This window comes from Tamandua tetradactyla, chromosome 7 (assembly GCF_023851605.1).
Source record: "Tamandua tetradactyla isolate mTamTet1 chromosome 7, mTamTet1.pri, whole genome shotgun sequence".
NCBI classification, from domain to species: Eukaryota; Metazoa; Chordata; class Mammalia; order Pilosa; family Myrmecophagidae; genus Tamandua; species Tamandua tetradactyla.
In genome coordinates this window covers 64,806,358-64,826,335 of record NC_135333.1, presented here as the reverse complement: position 1 = coordinate 64,826,335, position 19,978 = coordinate 64,806,358, and the positions used below count along the sequence as shown (strand labels likewise).

The following is a 19,978-nucleotide window of genomic DNA, read 5'->3' as shown; positions in this document are numbered from 1 at the left end:
ATCATATCTACCTCAGAGCTTCAGTATGAGGATCAAACTAATGGTAAATTATGATGATGGTGGCTGCCATAAGCTGGCACCCATAACTAAGGTAGGGCGTGAGGAAAGGAACAGAACAGAAGCCCCTTATGATGCTTTCTTTACTAGTCCCTGTTTTCTAGCTAGGCAAAATTTCCCTTCACCTATGTGAAGGCCATAAGTCTACAAGTCTCCCAATGTCTCATCTCTTCCCTGGTCTACTGTCCTCTGCTCCCCTCCGCTCTGCGTTCTCTTGCTGCAAAGTCTTAATGGTGGTCCCTCCTTCAGGGAGAATCATTAATGAGCAGGTGGCACACAGTTGACATTTGCATCTTGGTGTATTCCTTTAGCTCTTGTTCTGGTTTGCTAGCTGCCGGAATGCAACACACCAGAGACAGATTGGCTTTTAATAAAAGGGGATTTATTTTGTTGGTTCTTCAGAGGAAAGGCAGCTAACTTGCCACTGAGGTTCTTTCTTACATGGAAGGCACAGGATGGTCTCTGCTGGTCTTCTCTCCAGGCCCCTGGGTTCCAACAACTTTCCTCAGGGTGGCTTCTTTCTGCATCTCCAAAGGCCTGGGCTGAGCTGCGAGTGCTGAGATGAGGAATGCCGAGCTGCTTGGCTGTGCTACATTGTGTTCTCTCATTTAAGAACCAGCCAATTAAGTCAAACGTCACTCATTGCAGCAGACACGCCTCCTAGCCGTCTGCAGATGTAATTAGCAACAGATGAGGTTCACGTACCATTGACTTGTGTCCGCAGCAGCAAGACTAGGTATGCTCACCTGGCCAAGTTGACGACTGAATCTAACTAACACAGCTCTGTATTCAGTTTGCCTTGTTGAGTGGCTTCTAGGAAGAGGGTTGGCTGACAAACAAATCGAGAAAACCTGTTGTGAGGTAAAGGGATTTAGGTTAAAGACAGTTTCTGGCAGGGGTTAGAGAATCCCCAAGCTTGCTCTTCTAGCTCCTGCTCGGTTTTCAATTCCCAGATCCACACTTCTAGCCCCAACATTCAGACCCATCACCAAGTTACAACATTTTCACTTAGATGTCCTATCATTACATTATATGTGACACATTCAGGAACTCACTCCTTCCTCCTCTCTGCCGCCCCAGACTGATTACCTTTGCCACCTGCCCGTTTTGACCAGAGTTACTGCTATTTCTTGTTCTTCTAGATTAGAAATATTGGCATTATCTGTAGATCTCCTATCTTCCCCCCTCTTTAATTAGCTTCCAATCCTGTCCTTAATGTACCTCAGGTTTGTTCTTTCCCTCCATTCCCACCTCAAAACAGCCCTTCTCTGAATTCCTAGTATATGTAAGCACTCTCTATTCTATAGCGTAGAACTCATAGGAATTGAGATGATCAATTCTGTGACTCTTATTTTTCATAATCAGTAATTACTTGACTCTTAAATTCCTTTTTGCAAAGATGTTTGGTTCTCCATCTGGATTTTAAACAGTTCATGTCCAGAAGACCAAATTTCCCTTCCCTTTCTTTACCTTCCCTTTCTTCTCTAAATCCCTGGCTCTTGGGGAGCACAGCAGATGCTGGGCTCTCCTGAGCTGTGGCATGGGCTTGAGGCTGTCCACATTACAGGGCATTGCTATGGCATTCAGCATCGTGTCCCTGAAACACCTGAAGATAGCCCTGGATGAGCTGAAAGAATACAGCACGATACTCACCAACAAGGACACATCATCCATCCTCAAACTGATGAAGGTGATGGCTTTCCCAGGGGCTTTGCCAGCCTCCCACTCAATGCCTTATAAGGCATCCCCATCACTGCAGCCTCCTCCTCTCTCTGAAGTCTCATGGTTCATCTCTAGATCCTTAAGGCCTCCTCTCTCTCTCTGATCAACCAGGAGGAGGTTTCAACATCTCTTTCCTTTCACTTACTCCCTCGTGCCCATGCTCCAGACCCTGGTGTCATTTGCTCCCTCTGTCTCCTGACCTCAGTACTATCCCAGCTACTAGCCCACAGCTCTGTTTTCATTTCCCTCTCCAATCCTCTGTTTCCCCATCAAGCAAGGGGAATGTGCGGAGATGCAAGTTTCCCCCTTCCCTCTATAGGAACATCAGCAAGGGGAGTGGGGGCTGGTCTGTAACACCATCTACTTAAGCTATAGCAAGATAATTTTAGAGACCAAGGAAGCCATCTCCGTGCATTTAGAAGCTATGCTGGCCTTAGTTCTACAACACTATCAAGACTGCATTGTGGAAAAGGTACTTTCTACTTACTCTTCTCCCATGTTCCATCCCTGCTCTCCTTGTCTCCCCCACCTCAGAGGAAAAGATGCTCTGCCTTGAATGGCACTCAGGAGGTGGGGCTGTTACAGTTGCTTCCCCCCCCAACCCCTATTTTAATCCTGTCACTTACTCTGATACTTTGAAACTCTGACCGGCCTGAGGCAAGAGCAGTAAATTTTGGTCTTCAGAAAAATGCCTCCTTTCCTACTGGCATGCTACCTAAAACGCCTTTAGGCTCTTCACAGCCCTTTCCGATGAAGGGAAGGGTGATGCCTAAAATTTTTAAACACACTTATATGTAGAAGCAGCCAAGGGAGGTAGAGGGAGCCCCAAACTACTTTCCTACCTTTGTTATTTGCCCAGGGCTGGGCTAACGGATAATTCTTTCCTACCACATGGCTGTCTCCAGCATAGAGAAAACAAGCCCTTCTCCTACTTGGCCATCTGCCAGCACTGTACGTCCTTAGGGTAGAACTTATTTGCTGGAAAGACAATGTCTTGAGAGCTAAGAAAGCTAGACCTATCCTAATTTTAAGAGTTGTGTGAAGGGGAAGTTCCAGAATGGAGTTGACGAGAAGGATGGCCCTTTTCCCCCTCTAGGGATGCCATAGGCTTTCCTTTCTCTTGGCTGCCCTCAGAGGGAAGATGCTGGGTCTCACACTATAGGAGGTTTAGCTCCCCATCCTTCAGGTCATGTGTAGGTAGGTCTCCCTGGCCCCGATCCTCCTTGGAGGTCTCTGAGCATACTGCTTGGTACAGGATAAGAACTTGAAGCTGGATTACCTGAACTCTCTGGCCAACCTGACAGACATCCTGAGCAGCCTGTCCATCACCTGCCAATTGCACTGCCCCCACAAACAAAAAATGGTAGCCTTCATGATGGTATGTAACGCTCAGGAGGATGGAGGTACAGATGAAGGGATGAGGGAGGATGGGTCACCATGGAAACCATTGGTAGGGCTCCTTGGCTAGTACTGGTACATAGAAGTCCAGATTTTCCAGTTTCCTTTTCCTTTCCCCATCTTCAAGGTAGAAGTGAATGCTATGGGGCAGTGATGGTTGGGTGTAGGAGAAAGTGCTGTCCTTGAGAGTCTGGTCTTTGGAAATTCCTGAAGCTACTTCATGCTGCCTTCTTGTGAATGCAGGCTCAAGAGGGGGGAGGGGAAGGAAAGAAAAATGGGTTCACAATCCTCTTGGCCTTGGGGGCGGTCATAGGAGCTGATCAAGGAGGAGCCAATGAATTCTATCTCCAGCTGCCTTAGACAGAAGGCGATGAACATCATCACTAACTTCAGGTAACCTTGTGGCATCCACTGTATCTTCCTTGTTCTGACTTTTTTCAATTCCTTATCCCCTCATCCTTCCCCACCTCGCATTTTCTGCTTTTGCTTCTAGGGTAGGTTCTCTAGGCAGTAGTGGACATCTACTGGATAAGGTCTCCCACTTCCTTTTGCCAAGACGTTTTGGCTGGAATTTTCAGAGCACCTGGCAGAGACTGCCTCTTCCACATCTGCAGGCACTTGCTGTCTCTGTTGCCTCAGGCTTCCCTCTGCTTTCAGCCCTGTCCCTGACCAGACAACTCCATCTTCATCTCTGACCCCTACATTCCTCAAACATCTGGGGAACCAAAAAGTAATATATCATCCCAAAGTATTAGGTATCTTTGCCTGTGATAGTTGTACCTCTGTTACCGCAATAAAAATACCACCCTCCCCCAAAGAGTTAGACCTCCCCTATTTCCCCTTATTCCTTTCTTCTTATCTTCCTGGCCCCTTTTACCACTTCACACTGTTCCCTCCCTTTTCTCTTTTAATTAACTTTTCTTCTGGCATCTCCCTTTCTTTCTCCCACCTATTCCTCTGTCTCCATCATCTCTCTCTCTACTATCCTTTCTTCCCGTTCTCAGCTGTTATTTCTGCCTGCCTGTTTTTGATTACACTTCTGCTTCTTCCCGGATCCTAGTCAGCTCACACCCCTCTTAGAGCCAGAAGAAAGAGCAGAACTACTTCGAACGTGCTATAAAAGCGTGCTCTGCCTGCCACCCGCAGAAGTTCTGCAGAGGGAAGCATCCAGTCCCAAGGATGCCCAAACAAATGTGGTAATTAACTCTTTGATAGTTGTCTCTGTAATTTTTTATTTTTGGAAGGGTAAGAGGTATAGATTTGACAATTTTATGTAAATCTCTTCCATCTTCTGGGAAAAAAAACAAAATAATTGGAAGGAAGATTGCCTATGATGAAGGGGCTATTGGATTATGTAATCTGAGCTCTGCTCGTGAGATTTGCTTTTTTCCTAGGGTCACTTATTTAACTCCTAGAGTAGAGCCCCAAACCCACCATGGCTTAAGAAGTGGGGAACAGAGGGGGTTCAGGGAAACTATATTGTTGGGGAACTCCCACTCCACTAGAGCTCTAAGCAGACATAAATTCTCTTATGAAAATGATAGATTCATTCAAGTTAATAGCAGGCAAAGGGTACTTTGAAATGTAGGGGAGAGCTTGCAGGGCAGAATTTAGCAAGGTAGGCTTCCTGGGAGAACCAGAGCTGAGCAGAGTCTAGGAGAGATGGGGCTGATATCTTGGCAATACTTTAAGTCCCTCTTCCCTCCTCAGGAACTGCTCAAGGAGACCCTACAATCTCTCCGGATACTAATGGAGGCACTTATCATTGAGATGCCCACTCGGGTCCAGAACTGCTTGGAGGTCAGTGAGAAGGAACCCATGAAAATTGGGAATAGAAGTTGGGGGGCAAGATCTGAGGATCTGATGTTGAAAGTTGGTTGCAGAGTTTTTAGTGTAGGGTGTTAAGTGCCAGGATCCAAATCACATTGGTCTTCCCTTTGGAGGAGGGTTTCTTCCTTCTTCCTGTACCCATTGCTGTAGCCGCTCCTCTCAGCATCCCTCTTCTCCTGCATAGTGGGTAAAAAATATGACTCTAGACTTCCATTCATTTTCTGGTTCCAGAGCCTGGCTCTGCCAGCAGCTGTGTGGTCTTGGATAATTAACTTCGCTAAGCCCAGTTTTGTCCTGGAAAGCGGGGCTGACATTTCTCCCGGATAATGTTTACAAGGCACTTGGTTCCAAGCAGTGAAATACAGTTTCTAATAATATACCAATTTGAAAAGTGGGCTGTTTGCCTTTTTTTAATGGATTTGATGAAGTTCTTTACTTTATGCTAATTGTGGTGCTTTGGCCTTCTCCTGAGAATCTTGAGGTAATCCCAATTATCTCATGAAGTTTAAGATTTCTTTGTAGTTCTTTTTGTTGTCAGAATATAGGCCACTCAGGAGTATAGTCAGAAAGTTACTTGAAATAATTATTTTTTCTGTGTAGTTATATTATTCATTTGATATAATTTAGAGCTTTATCTTTCTGTTTGCAATAAATGTTTTGACTTTCCTTTCTTCTTTCTATTATTCAATTATATATTAATTATTGTTAATATTTAGCCTTTTATTTAAAGCTATATAAAATTGTACTCAGAAAGAAGTCTTGCTCTCATCCCTATCTTCTTAACCTCATTCCCAGTTACCCCTTAGAAATGATCATTTTCATTAGATTCTGATTTGTCCTTTCTGTTTTTCTGATTGTAGAAATAAGCAAATATGTATTTATGGTATATTTTTATTTCCTGTTCCTTTTCCACCATAGTTAGCACATTCTATCCGGTCCTTTAGACCTCGTTATTTTTCACTTCTCCTCATCAGTTCACAGATATATTCCTTATAGATATTTTTATGGCTGCATATTATCCTTTGGGTGGATGTGCTACAGCTTATTCAGTCAGGCTCTTATTGATGAGCATTTGGAATGTTTCCAATCTTTTGGCTGCTAGTTTTCTTATTAATTTTGAAATGATTGTAGATTCACAGGGAGTTGCTGAAAACACAAAGGGAGGCTGCTGGGTAGGGTGGGACAAGGAACAACCCATGGAGAAAGACCCACAGTCATTCTAGTTTTTCCTCCTGTTTTCTATTTGTTTCTTTTCAGCTTTTGGTCACACTGACTCCTTCTCATTTTCTTGCTGTGTCCTCTCTCTCCTTTGCTAGTCACTGATAAGGAGCATTGCAAGAACCACTAAGCATCCAATTCGAAAGGTGTTTCTGAGTTTGAGCCCCAGCTCTAACACTTGGCGGGTTCCTTAGCTCTGTCATTGCCTTACCTGTAGAATGCAGGTGTGGTAGAGAACATAATTCCCCTCAAAGATGTCCTAAGCTCTGGAACCTGAATATGTTATGTTCAGTTAAGGTTGTATGTGGAATTAAGCTTTTTATTAACTGACCTTGAGATGGGGAGATTATCCTGAATTTTCCAGATAGGTCCAGTATAATCATAAGGGTCCTTAAATGCACAAGAAGGCAGGAATGTCAACGTCAGGGTGACGTGAGATGGAAAAGACTTGACAGACCATTGCTGACTTTGAAGGTGAAACGGGGCCACAAGTCAGGGAATGCGGGCAGCCTCTAGAAGCTGCAAAAGGCAAGAGAACAGATGCTCATTTAAGGCCTGTAGAAAGAACTCAGTCCTGATGACGCCTTCCTTTTAGCTCAGTGTGATGCATTTTGGACTTCTGAACTCCAGAATTGTGAAAAACTAAATTTGTGTCATTCTAAGCCACTGTGTTTGTGGTAATATTTTTTGACATTTGTAATATAGTTTATTATAGCAGCCTTAAACAAAAATAATTACAGAAATTGCAGTTTTGTAGACAAATCATACAGAAAATACAGGGTTCTCCTAAACCCCCTCTTATTAATGCTTTGCATTACTGTGGTTCCTTTGGTACAACTGATGAAACATTATTGTTCTAGCTGTACTATTGATTGTAGTCCATAGTTACATTAGGGCCCACTGTTTCATGTTGTAGAGTCCTAATTTTTTGTTTTGTTTTGGCATGGGCAGGCACCAGGAATCAAACCCAGGTCTCTGGCATGGCAGGTGAGAACTCTGCCACTGAGCCACTGTGGCCCGCCTGAGTCCTAATTTTTTAAAAAAATTTATTCTACTTACCTATATACAACCCCAAATTTCCCCATTTTAAGCATATTTGTAATGTGCTGTTGATTACATTCACAATGTTGTGCTACCATCACCATCATCCATGACTTTTTAATGCTGATGTTTATTTCACCATGGTAAAGTGTAAAGTCAAGGAAATGGCATGAGTACAATACTGTTATTTAGACTATGGACCTTAATTAGTTTTCATACCTACTCATCTGTGCATGTGTTCTATGCAAATTAAAAAATCTTAAGCAACTTTGAGATATAATTCATATATCATACAATTGACCCATTTAAAGTATATAATTCAATGGTTTTTAGTATATCACAGAGTTGTGCAACCATCAGTACAGATCAATTTTAGAACATTTTCATCAGCCCGCCAAGAAATCCTTTACTCTTTAGCTGTCACACCTAATTGCTTCCCAGCCCTAGACAACCACGAAAATACTTTCTGTCACTATAGATTTGTCTATTCCGGACATGTCATATGAATGGAATCATACAATATGTGGTCTTTTGTGTCTGTCTTCTTTCACTCAGCATAATGTCTTCAAGGTTCATCCACATTGCAGCATGCATCAGTACTTCATTCCTTTTTTGTTCTATGCAATGTGACTTCATGTATAGATTCGTGTAACCATCACTATTCACCAGAGGAACCCCCTTGGACCACCCCTTTATAGTCACACATGCCGGCACTCTCATCTCTGTCCTCTGACAATCACTAATCTGTTCTCCATTTCTATAGTTTTGTCATTTTGAGATGCTATTTATCTGGAATTGTTGGGGACTGAATCATGCCCCCTCACAAGAGACATATGCAAGTCCCAAACCCTGGTCTTGTGGATGTGAACCCATTTGTGAAAAGGATCTTTGAGTGTGTTGTTAGCTAAGGTGAGGGCCACTGAATGAGGGTGGCATTAGTTCAGTATGACTGAGTCATTCATTACAAGGAAATGACCGAGCAGGAGTAGAAACCCAGAGGAGGAGATGGAAAGCAACAAGCAAAATGTGCAAGGTGCAGCCTGGTTTCGCTTTACTGCATGTAGTAAAATGGGAAAGGAAAGAGATAAGTTCAGGGCTGAACTGTTAAGCAATGGATGCTTTTGAAAATTCTCAGCCTATCCAGATAGCATGCTCTGAGCCTATGGCCAGAAGGGTGCCCTAACAGAGACCTCCTTGGGTTTCTAGGAGAGTTCTAGGAGAACAGGACTCAGTGTGAAAGACTGAAAGATCTTTGTTAAGGAGATTAGGCATATAACTCATGGATCCCGTCATCCATCTCAGAGGAAGTCAGGATTGGAGAAGTAATTATGAGGAAGGATCTGTGGGAAATCCCTTGTACTCCCTTGAATTGCAAGGAAAACTGACAAGGCTTTTGAGAATTCTATTTGTGCAGAATAGAATACAAAATGAAGGAAGAATGACACCAAAGGCAGAACCATGGAAGCAGAAGTCTTGGGATAACAGAGGGACTGCTACCACAGTGTTTGGAGAGGGCAGGCCTTCTACCCCAGCACTGGAGGGTCTCCTGTCCCTGATATTCAGGGAGAGTGTGGCCACATCCTGGTGCCCTAAGAGGTTTGGGCCTAGACCCTAGGTTTTTCAGGAGAGTGTGGTCATTGCTCCAGCACTTGGAAAGGATGGGGCTACTGCTCCAGCAGACCCAGAGAACAAAACAGATCTATAAATGACTTCCAGACCTTGGACTCTAATGGAGTTTGCTCTGTTGGGTTTCAGACATGCTTGGAATCTATGAACCCTTTTTTTTTTTTTTTTTTTTTTTTTTTTTTTTTTTTTTTTAAAGGAAAGACAGAGAGAAGGAAGGAAGGATAGAAGGAAGGAAGGAAGGAAGAAAGGGAAACATTTTTAAACATTTTCTTGTTTTATTGTATTCTGTTTCTCCGTTTTTGTTACATGGGCTGGGGCCGGGAATCGAACCGAGGTCCTCCGGCATAGCAGGCAAGCACTTTGCCCGCTGAGCCACCGCGGCCCGCCCCTATGAACCCTTTTTTATCCCTCCCAAGGGAACCTCAGCTAGTCATGGTATATTCTTCTTTTTATATATTGCTGAATTTGATTTACTATTATTTTATTTTGTGTCTGTGCTCACGAGGGATATTGATTTGTAGTTTTCTCTTTTTTTAATTCTGTCTTTTGTCTGAAACTGATAACAGATGAGTAATGGTCTCTTAAAGTGAGCTGGGAAATTCTCCTTACTCTACTATTTCATGAAAGAGATTGAGTAAAATTGATATTGTTTATTATGTAAGTGTTTTGTAGAATTAGCCATTGAAGCTACATTGACCTGGAGATTTCTTTTTTTGGAAGTTTTTTTTTTTTTTCAAACTAAATTTATTTTAGCATTTGTTCCCCCTATTATTTATTTTTATTCCATATATTCTACTGATTTGTTGACAAGGTAGATAAAAGGAGCATCAGACACAAGGTTTTCACAATCACACAGTCACATTGTGAAAGCTATATCATTATACAATCATCATCAAGGAACATGACTACTAGAACACAGCTCTACATTTTCAGGCAGTTCCCTCCAGCCTCTCCATTACATCTTGGTTAATAAGGTGATATCTCCTTAATGTGTAAGAGTAACCTCCAGGATAACCTCTCGACTCTGTTTGGAATCTCTCAGCCGTTGACACTTTGTCTGATTTCACTGTTCCACCTTTTGGTTGAGAAGGTTTTCTTGATCCCTTGATGCTGTGTCTCAGCTCATTCTAGGGTTTTTCTCAGTCCCTTGATGCTGAGTCTCAGCTCATTCTGGGATTTCTGTCCCATGTTGCCAGGAAGATCCACACACCTGGGAGTCATGTCCCATGTAGATAGGGGGAGGGTGGTGAGTTTGCTTGCTGTGTTGGCTGGAGAGAGAGGCCACATCTGAGCAACAAAAGAGGTTCTCTTGAGGGTGACTCTTAGGCCTAATTTTAAGGAGGCTTGACTTATCCTCTGTGGGGTTAAGTTTCATATGAACAAACCCCAAGACTGGGGGCTCAGCCTATAGATTTGATTGCCCACACTGCTTGTGAGGCTATCAAGAATTCAACTTGGGGAAAGTTGAATTTCTCCCCATTCTCACCGTTCCCCGAAAGGGGCCTTTGCGAATACTTTTCCACTCACTGATCAAATCACTCTGGGATTCATCAGGGCATCACCTGGACAAACCAACAAATCTCAGGTCCTATACAAAGTTCCATGTACTTAAGGTGTTCAACCAACTATCTACATAAGTTATATTAGGAGGTGCACTAATCAAAGTATAAATTTGTACCAAATGAACATTTTTTACTTTAGTCTCACACATAAGTTGAAATTTTAAAATATGAATTAACGTCTATTTTCAGCACACTGCAGTAATGACATTCTTTTGTTCTTCCTCATGCAAAAACAATTTTTTAAATTTGTATTTAGTCACTATCATTATACACTCTAGGCATTCCTAGATTATTCCATCTCAGTCTTTATCATCTATCTTTCTTTGTGATTTCGTTTATGCCCCAGCCCTCTTCCCTCTATCATTCTCATATGCAGCTTCATTCAGTGTTTTAACATAATTGTATTACAGTTAGGTAATATTGTGCTGTCCATTTACGAATTTTTATATTCAGTCCTGTTGCACAATCTGTATCCCTTCAGCTCCAATTACCCAATATCTTACCCTATTTCTATCTCCTGATAGTCTCCATTACCAACAAAATATTCCAAATTTATTCACTAATGTCAGTTCGTATCAGTGAGACCATATGTATTTGTCCTTTTGTTTCTGGCTAATCACACTCAGCATAATGTCTTTAAGGTCCATTCATGTTGTTACATACTTCATAACTTTATTCTGTCTTACAGCTGCATAATATTCCATCTTATGTAAATGCCACAGTTTGTTTAGCCAACCGTCTGTTGATGGACATTTTGGCTGCTTCTATCTCTTGGTAATTGTAAATAATGCTGCTATAAACATTGGTGTGTAAATGTCCATTTGTGTCCTTGCCCTCATGTCCTTTGAGTAGAGACAGCATATAAATGGGTCCTGTTTTTTAATCCATTCTGCCAGACTATGTCTTTTGATTGGGGAGCTTAATCCATTAGCATTCAGTGTTATTACTGCATGGGTAGTAATTTCTTCTACTATTTTGCCTTCTGGATTTTATACGTCATATCTAATGTTCCTTCTTTTCACCTTTACTCATAGTCTTCCTTTCTACACTCTTCTCCACACCTCTCTCTTCTGTCTTCGTATCTGTCTCTAGTGCTCCCTTTAGTATTTCTTGCAGAGCTGGTCTCTCAGTCACAAATTCTCTCAGTGATTTTTTTCTCTGAAAATGTTTTAATTTCTCCCTCATTTTGAAGGACAATTTTGCTGGATATAGAATTCTTGGTTGGCAGTTTTTCTCTTTTTTTTTTTTTTTTTTTTTTTTTTTTTTTTTTTTTTAAAGGAAAGACAGAGAGAAGGAAGGAAGGATAGAAGGAAGGAAGGAAGGAAGAAAGGGAAACATCTTTAAACATTTTCTTGTTTTATTGTATTTTGTTTTTCCGTTTTTTGTTACATGGGCTGGGGCCGGGAATCGAACCGAGGTCCTCCGGCATAGCAGGCAAGCACTTTGCCCGCTGAGCCACCGCGGCCCGCCCAGTTTTTCTCTTTTAATAATTTAAATATATCATCCCACTGTCTTCTCGCCTCCATGGTTTCTGCTGAGAGATCTGCGCATAGTCTTATTGGGCTATGTGATGAATTGCTTTTCTCTTGCTGCTTTCAAGATTCTCTCTTTCTCTTTGACCTCTGACATTCTGATTAGTAAGTGTCTTGGAGAACATCTATTTGGATCTATTCTCTTTGGGGTACGCTGTGCTTTTTGGATCTGTAATTTTAGGTCTTTCATAAGAGTTGGGAAATTTTCAGTGATAATTTCCTCCATTAGTTTTTCTCCTCTTTTTCCCTTCTCTTCTCCTTCTGGGACACCCACAACACGTATATTCATGCGCTTCATATTGTCATTCAATTCCCTGAGTCTCTGCTCGTATTTTTCCATTTTTTCCCTATATTTTCTTTTTCTTGCTGGCTTTCAGATGTTCCGCCCTCCAGTTCACTAATCCTATGTTCTGTCTCTCGAAATCTACCATTGTAGGTTTCCACTGTTTTTTTCATCTCTTCTACCTTGCCTTTCATTCCCATGAGTTCTGTGATTTGTTTTTTCAGATTTTTATTTCTTCTTTTTGTTCCTTCCTTGCCTTCTTTATATCCTCCCTCAATTCATTGATTTGGTTTTTGATGAGGTTTTCCATGTCTGTTCATATATTCTGAATTAATTGTTTCAGCTCCTGTATGTCATTTGAATTGTTGGTTTTTTCCTTTGACTGGGCCATATCTTCAATTTTCCTAGTGTGGTTTGTTATTTTTTGCTGATGTTCAGGCATTTAATTACCTTAATTAGTTTATTCTGAAGATTGCTTTCACTTCTTTTACCTAGGGTTTTCTTTTTTTTTTTTTTTATTAATTAAAAAAAGAATTAACAAAACAATTAGAAATCATTCCAATCTACATGTACAATCAGTAATTCTTAATAACATCACATAGTTGCATATTCATCATTTCTTAGTACATTTGCATCGATTTAGAAAAAGAAATAAAAAGACAACAGAATAAGAATTAAAACAATAATAGAAAGAAAAAAAACAAAAAAAACAAAAGCAAAAAACCTATACCTCACATGCAGCTTCATTCAGTGTTTTAACATAATTGCATTACAATTGGGTAGTATTGTGCTGTCCATTTCTGAGTTTTTATATCCAGTCCCGTTGTACAGTCTGTATCCCTTCAGCTCCAATTATCCCTTCTCTTTTTTTTTTTTTTAATTAACGGAAAAAAAGAAATTAACCCAACATTTAGAGATCATACCATTCTACACATGCAATCATTAATTCTTAACATCATCACATAGATGCATGATCATCATTTCTTAGTACATTTGCATTGGTTTAGAAGAACTAGCAACATAACCGAAAAAGATATAGAATGTTAATATAGAGAAAAAAATAAAAGTAATAATAGTAAAATCAAAACAAAACAACACAAAACAAAACAAAAACCTATAGCTCAGATGCAGCTTCATTCAGTGTTTTAACATGATTACTTTACAATTAGGTATTATTGTGCTGTCCATTTTTGAGTTTTTGTATCTAGTCCTGTTGCACAGTCTGTATCCCTTCAGCTTCAATTACCCATTGTCTTACCCTGTTTCTAACTCCTGCTGAACTCTGTTACCAATGACATATTTCAAGTTTATTCTCGAATGTCCGTTCACATCAGTGGGACCATACAGTATTTGTCCTTTAGTTTTTGGCTAGACTCACTCAGCATAATGTTCTCTAGGTCCATCCATGTTATTACATGGTTCATAAGTTTATCTTGTCTTAAAGCTGCATAATATTCCATCGTATGTATATACCACAGTTTGTTTAGCCACTCTTCTGTTGATGGAGATTTTGGCTCTTTCCATCTCTTTGCAATTGTAAATAATGCTGCTATAAACATTGGTGTGCAAATGTCCGTTTGTGTCTTTGCCCTTAAGTCCTTTGAGTAGATACCTAGCAATGGTATTGCTGGGTCGTATGGCAATTCTATATTCAGCTTTTTGAGGAACCGCCAAACTGCCTTCCACAGTGGTTGCACCCTTTGACATTCCCACCAACAGTGGATAAGTGTGCCTCTTTCTCCGCATCCTCTCCAGCACTTGTCATTTTCTGTTTTGTTGATAATGGCCATTCTGGTGGGTGTGAGATGATATCTCATTGTGGTTTTGATTTGCATTTCTCTAATGGCCAGGGACATTGAGCATCTCTTCATATGCCTCTTGGCCATCCGTATTTCCTCTTCTGAGAGGTGTCTGTTCAAGTCTTTTTCCCATTTTGTAATTGGGTTGGCTGTCTTTTTGTTGTTGAGATGAACAATCTCTTTATAAATTCTGGATACTAGACCTTTATCTGATATATCATTTCCAAATATTGTCTCCCATTGTGAAGGCTGTCTTTCTACTTTCTTGATGAAGTTCTTTGATGCACAAAAGTGTTTAATTTTGAGGAGTTCCCATTTATTTATTTCCTTCTTCAGTGCTCTTGCTTTAGGTTTAAGGTCCATAAAACCGCCTCCAGTTGTAAGATCCGTAAGATATCTCCCAACATTTTCCTCTAACTGTTTTATGGTCTTAGACCTAATGTTTAGATCTTTGATCCATTTTGAGTTAACTTTTGTATAGGGTGTGAGAGATGGGTCTTCTTTCATTCTTTTGCATATGGATATCCAGTTCTCTAGGCACCATTTATTGAAGAGACTGCTCTGTCCCAGGTGAGTTGGCTTGACTGCCTTATCAAAGATCAAATGTCCATAGATGAGAGGGTCTATATCTGAGCACTCTATTCGATTCCATTGGTCGATATATCTATCTTTATGCCAATACCATGCTGTTTTGACCACTGTGGCTTCATAATATGCCTTAAAGTCAGGCAGCGCGAGACCTCCAGCTTCGTTTTTTTTCCTCAAGATGTTTTTAGCAATTCGGGGCACCCTGCCCTTCCAGATAAATTTGCTTATTGGTTTTTCTATTTCTGAAAAATAAGTTGTTGGGATTTTGATTGGTATTGCATTGAATCTGTAAATCAATTTAGGTAGGATTGACATCTTAACTATATTTAGTCTTCCAATCCATGAACACGGTATGCCCTTCCATCTATTTAGGTCTTCTGTGATTTCTTTTAGCAGTTTTTTGTAGTTTTCTTTATATAGGTTTTTTGTCTCTTTAGTTAAATTTATTCCCAGGTATTTTATTCTTTTAGTTGCAATTGTAAATGGGATTCGTTTCTTGATTTCCCCCTCAGCTTGTTCATTACTAGTGTATAGAAATGCTACAGATTTTTGAATGTTGATCTTGTAACCTGCTACTTTGCTGTACTCATTTATTAGCTCTAGTAGTTTTGTTGTGGATTTTTCCGGGTTTTCGACGTATAGTATCATATCGTCTGCAAACAGTGATAGTTTTACTTCTTCCTTTCCAATTTTGATGCCTTGTATTTCTTTTTCTTGTCTAATTGCTCTGGCTAGAACCTCCAACACAATGTTGAATAATAGTGGTGATAGTGGACATCCTTGTCTTGTTCCTGATCTTAGGGGGAAAGTTTTCAATTTTTCCCCATTGAGGATGATATTAGCTGTGGGTTTTTCATATATTCCCTCTATCATTGTAAGGAAGTTCCCTTGTATTCCTATCTTTTGAAGTGTTTTCAACAGGAAAGGATGTTGAATCTTGTCAAATGCCTTCTCTGCATCAATTGAGATGATCATGTGATTTTTCTGCTTTGATTTGTTGATATGGTGTATTACATTAATTGATTTTCTTATGTTGAACCATCCTTGCATACCTGGGATGAATCCTACTTGGTCATGATGTATAATTCTTTTAATGTGTTGTTGGATACGATTTGCTAGAATTTTATTGAGGATTTTTGCATCTGTATTCATTAGAGAGATTGGTCTGTAGTTTTCTTTTTTTGTAATATCTTTGCCTGGTTTTGGTATGAGGGTGATGTTGGCTTCATAGAATGAATTAGGTAGTTTTCCCTCCACTTCGATTTTTTTGAAGAGTTTGAAGAGAATTGGTACTAATTCTTTCTGGAACGTTTGGTAGAATTCACATGTGAAGCCATCTGGTCCTGGACTTTTCTTTTTAGGAAGCTTTTGAATGACTAATTCAATTTCTTTACTTGTGATTGGTTTGTTGAGGTCATCTATGTCTTCTTGAGTCAAAGTTGGTTGTTCATGTCTTTCCAGGAACCCGTCCATTTCCTCTAAATTGTTGTATTTATTAGCGTAAAGTTGTTCATAGTATCCTGTTATTACCTCCTTTATTTCTGTGAGGTCAGTAGTTATGTCTCCTCTTCCATTTCTGATCTTATTTATTTGCATCCTCTCTCTTCTTCTTTTTGTCAATCTTGCTAAGGGCCCATCAATCTTATTGATTTTCTCATAGAACCAACTTCTGGCCTTATTGATTTTCTCTATTGTTTTCATGTTTTCAATTTCATTTATTTCTGCTCTAATCTTTGTTATTTCTTTCCTTTTGCTTGCTTTGGGGTTAGCTTGCTGTTCTTTCTCCTGTTCTTCCAAATGGATAGTTAATTCCTGAATTTTTGCCTTTTCTTCTTTTCTGATATAGGCATTTAGAGCAATAAATTTCCCTCTTAGCACTGCCTTTGCTGCGTCCCATAAGTTTTGATATGTTGTGTCTTCATTTTCATTCGCCTCGAGGTATTTGCTAATTTCTCTTGCAATTTCTTCTTTGACCCAGTCGTTGTTTAGGAGTGTGTTGTTGAGCCTCCACGTATTTGTGAATTTTCTGGCACTCTGCCTATTATTGATTTCCAACATCATTCCTTTATGGTCCGAGAAAGTGTTGTGTAAGATTTCAATCTTTTTAAATTTGTTGAGACTTGCTTTGTGACCCAGCATATGGTCTATCTTTGAGAATGATCCATGAGCACTTGAGAAAAAGGTGTATCCTGCTGTTGTGGGATGTAATGTCCTATAAATGTCTGTTAAGTCTAGCTCATTTATAGTAATATTCAGATTCTCTATTTCTTTGTTGATCCTCTGTCTAGATGTTCTGTCCCTTGATGAGAGTGGTGAATTGAAGTCTCCAACTATTATGGTATATGAGTCTATTTCCCTTTTCAGTGTTTGCAGTATATTCCTCACGTATTTTGGGGCATTCTGATTCGGTGCGTAAATATTTATGATTGTTATGTCTTCTTGTTTAATTGTTCCTTTTATTAGTATATAGTGTCCTTCTTTGTCTCTTTTAACTGTTTTACATTTGAAGTCTAATTTGTTGGATATTAGTATAGCCACTCCTGCTCTTTTCTGGTTGTTATTTGCATGAAATATCTTTTCCCAACCTTTCACTTTCAACCTATGTTTATCTTTGGGTCTAAGATGTGTTTCCTGTAGACAGCATATCGAAGGATCCTGTTTTTTAATCCATTCTGCCAATCTATGTCTTTTGATTGGGGAATTCAGTCCATTGACATTTAGTGTTATTACTGTTTGGATAATATTTTCCTCTAACATTCTGCCTTTTGTATTATATATATCATATCTGATTTTTCTTCTTTCTACACTCTTTTCCATATCTCTCTCTTCTGTCTTTTTGTATCTGACTCTAGTGCTCCCTTTAGTATTTCTTGCAGAGCTGGTCTCTTGGTCACAAATTCTTTCAGTGACTTTTTGTCTGAGAATGTTTTAATTTCTCCCTCATTTTTGAAGGATAATTTTGCTGGATATAGGAGTCTTGGTTGGCAGTTTTTCTCTTTTAGTATTTTAAATATATCATCCCACTGTCTTCTAGCTTCCATGGTTTCTGCTGAGAAATCTACACAAAGTCTTATTGGGTTTCCCTTGTATGTGATGGATTGTTTTTCTCTTGCTGCTTTCAAGGACTTCTCTTTCTCTTTGACCTATGACATTCTAACTAGTAAGTGTCTTGGAGAACGCCTATTTGGGTCTAATCTCTTTGGGGTGCGCTGCACTTCTTGGATCTGTAATTTTAGGTCTTTCATAAGAGTTGGGAAATTTTCAGTGAAAATTTCTTCCATTAGTTTTTCTCCTCCTTTTCCCTTCTCTTCTCCTTCTGGGACACCCACAACACGTATATTTGTGCGGTTCATATTGTCCTTGAGTTCCCTGATACCCTGTTCAAATTTCTCCATTCTTTTCCCTATAGTTTCTGTTTCTTTTTGGAATTCAGATGTTCCATCCTCCAAATCACTAATTCTATCTTCTGTCTCTTTAAATCTATCATTGTAACTATCCATTATTTTTTCTATGTTTGCTACTTTATCCTTCACTTCCATAAGTTCTGCGATTTGTTTTTTCAGTTTTTCTATTTCTTCTTTATGTTCAGCCCATGTCCTCTTCATGTCCTCCCTCAATTTATCGATTTCATTTTTGAAGAGGTTTTCCATTTCTGTTCGTATATTCAGGATTAGTTGTCTCAGCTCTTGTGTCTCATTTGAGCTATTGGTTTGTTCCTTTGACTGAGCCATATTCTCAATCTTTTGAGCGTGGACAGTTATCTTCTGCTGCTGGTGTCTGGGCATTTATTCAGATTTCTCTTGGTGTTGGACCCAGCAAGGTTGTAATATTTTTCTGTGAAATCTTTGGGTTCTGTTTTTCTTATCCTGCCCAGTAGGTGGCGCTCGTGGCACACGTTTGTCTGCGGGTCCCACCAGTAAAAGGTGCTGTGGGACCTTAAACTTTGGAAAACTCTCGCTGTCCTGGGGGTTCGCTAGCCGAAGCGGCTTGAGCCGGCCCGGGGTCCAAACGCAGGGAGGGTGTCCGAACGCAGGGAGGGTTGCTGGTCGCCGCAGCCAGGGAAAGAGCCCGTCCGAATTTCCTAGTCGGCCCTGGGCAACAAGCGTGGCGGGAGGGCGCCAGCGGCAGCGGCCCGCCCGAGAGAGTGCACGTTCCCTGGGAGTCACGGGGTCACCGTTCTCCGCGGCCTGGGGGTTTCCGATCCAATTCTCTCAGTTGGTCCGGGGGCTGCGCGTGGTGTTGGCGCCAGTCGCCTTGGTTTCAGGGGACCACCTCTCCAATTCTCCCAGCCGGCCCGGGAAGGGGGAAGGGAGTAACTCCGGCCGCTTGCCACCCCGCCCGGTAAGGCCCGCGCGCCTCGGCGATCTCACCCGAGCTGCTTCTCTCAGCCAGCCAGCCGTTCCAGGATGGGGTACGCTGTCTTTTTTATCTCTGTTGTGGCTTTGGGCGCTTTCTGTATCGTTTCTACTCCCCTAGTAGGTGTCCTGGAGAAGAAACTAAGATCCGCGCGTCTTACTAAGCCGCCATCTTCCAGGAAGCTCCTCTAGGGTTTTCTTGCTGGATGAATTTGTCTATCTGCTCTTTGACATTCAGTTCAGCTTTATCTGGACCTCTAGCTTAAGTTTTGTTCAACAGAGGAGAGTTTTTTAGTTCTTGCTTTCTTGTTTCTTGCCCTGCTTGTGTGATGCCTTTTCCCCCCACCCTTAGGAGGGTCTACTTAGGTATTATAGACCCCAGCCGGATTTTCCCAGACCAAACTACCCTTCTATCAGGAGGAAAGAGTCACCTACATCGGTTTTCCCTGAGGGTGAGACCCAGCAGGTTGAAAGACTTTCCTGTGAAGTCACTGGACTCTGTTTTTCTTATCCTGCACAGTATGTGGTGCCTGTCTGCCTGCAGGTCCCACCAGTGTAAGATGATGTGGTACCTTTAACTTTGGCACACTCTCCCTGCTGGGGGAGTGATGGAGACTGAGGAGAGGTTGCAGGCTGGTTTTAATGACTTCCCTCTGAATTCCTTGAGGGAGGGATTCCACTTAAGTTGGGTTTCACCCTGGGGAGGGTGCAGGCTCCAGACAAGCCCCCCAAAGAGCTCACTTCTGCCTATGACCGGGGTAGTTGTAGCCTGAGAAGTCCTGCTGCTATTTCCAAAGGCAGTCAAACCTTTGTAGAAACACAGCCACAAAAACCTCTGTTTCCTTCTCTTCCCCCCCCCCCCCCCTTTTCCATCAGCCCTGCCCCCTTGGTGCCAGGGCAAAATGAGCTACCTCTGCTTTGACCAGGTTCACCTAAGCTGGGGGCCTATTTTTAGTAGTCAGAATTT

The 19,978-nt window shown here is 41.0% G+C and overlaps 1 protein-coding gene across 10 annotated transcripts in view; it reads left to right on the top strand.

Annotated features, from left to right (window-relative positions):
- LOC143691340 (maestro heat-like repeat-containing protein family member 1) overlaps window positions 1-19,978 on the top strand; it is a 180,858-nt gene that overhangs the window by 119,470 nt on the left and 41,410 nt on the right. For all 10 annotated transcript variants that reach the window (XM_077169664.1, XM_077169668.1, XM_077169667.1 and 7 more), the window contains 6 exons: window positions 1,625-1,747; window positions 2,099-2,251; window positions 3,035-3,157; window positions 3,491-3,570; window positions 4,238-4,373; window positions 4,888-4,977. In XM_077169664.1, coding sequence (XP_077025779.1) covers window positions 1,625-1,747; window positions 2,099-2,251; window positions 3,035-3,157; window positions 3,491-3,570; window positions 4,238-4,373; window positions 4,888-4,977 — 705 coding nt within the window. The remainder of the gene's footprint in view (window positions 1-1,624; window positions 1,748-2,098; window positions 2,252-3,034; window positions 3,158-3,490; window positions 3,571-4,237; window positions 4,374-4,887; window positions 4,978-19,978) is intronic.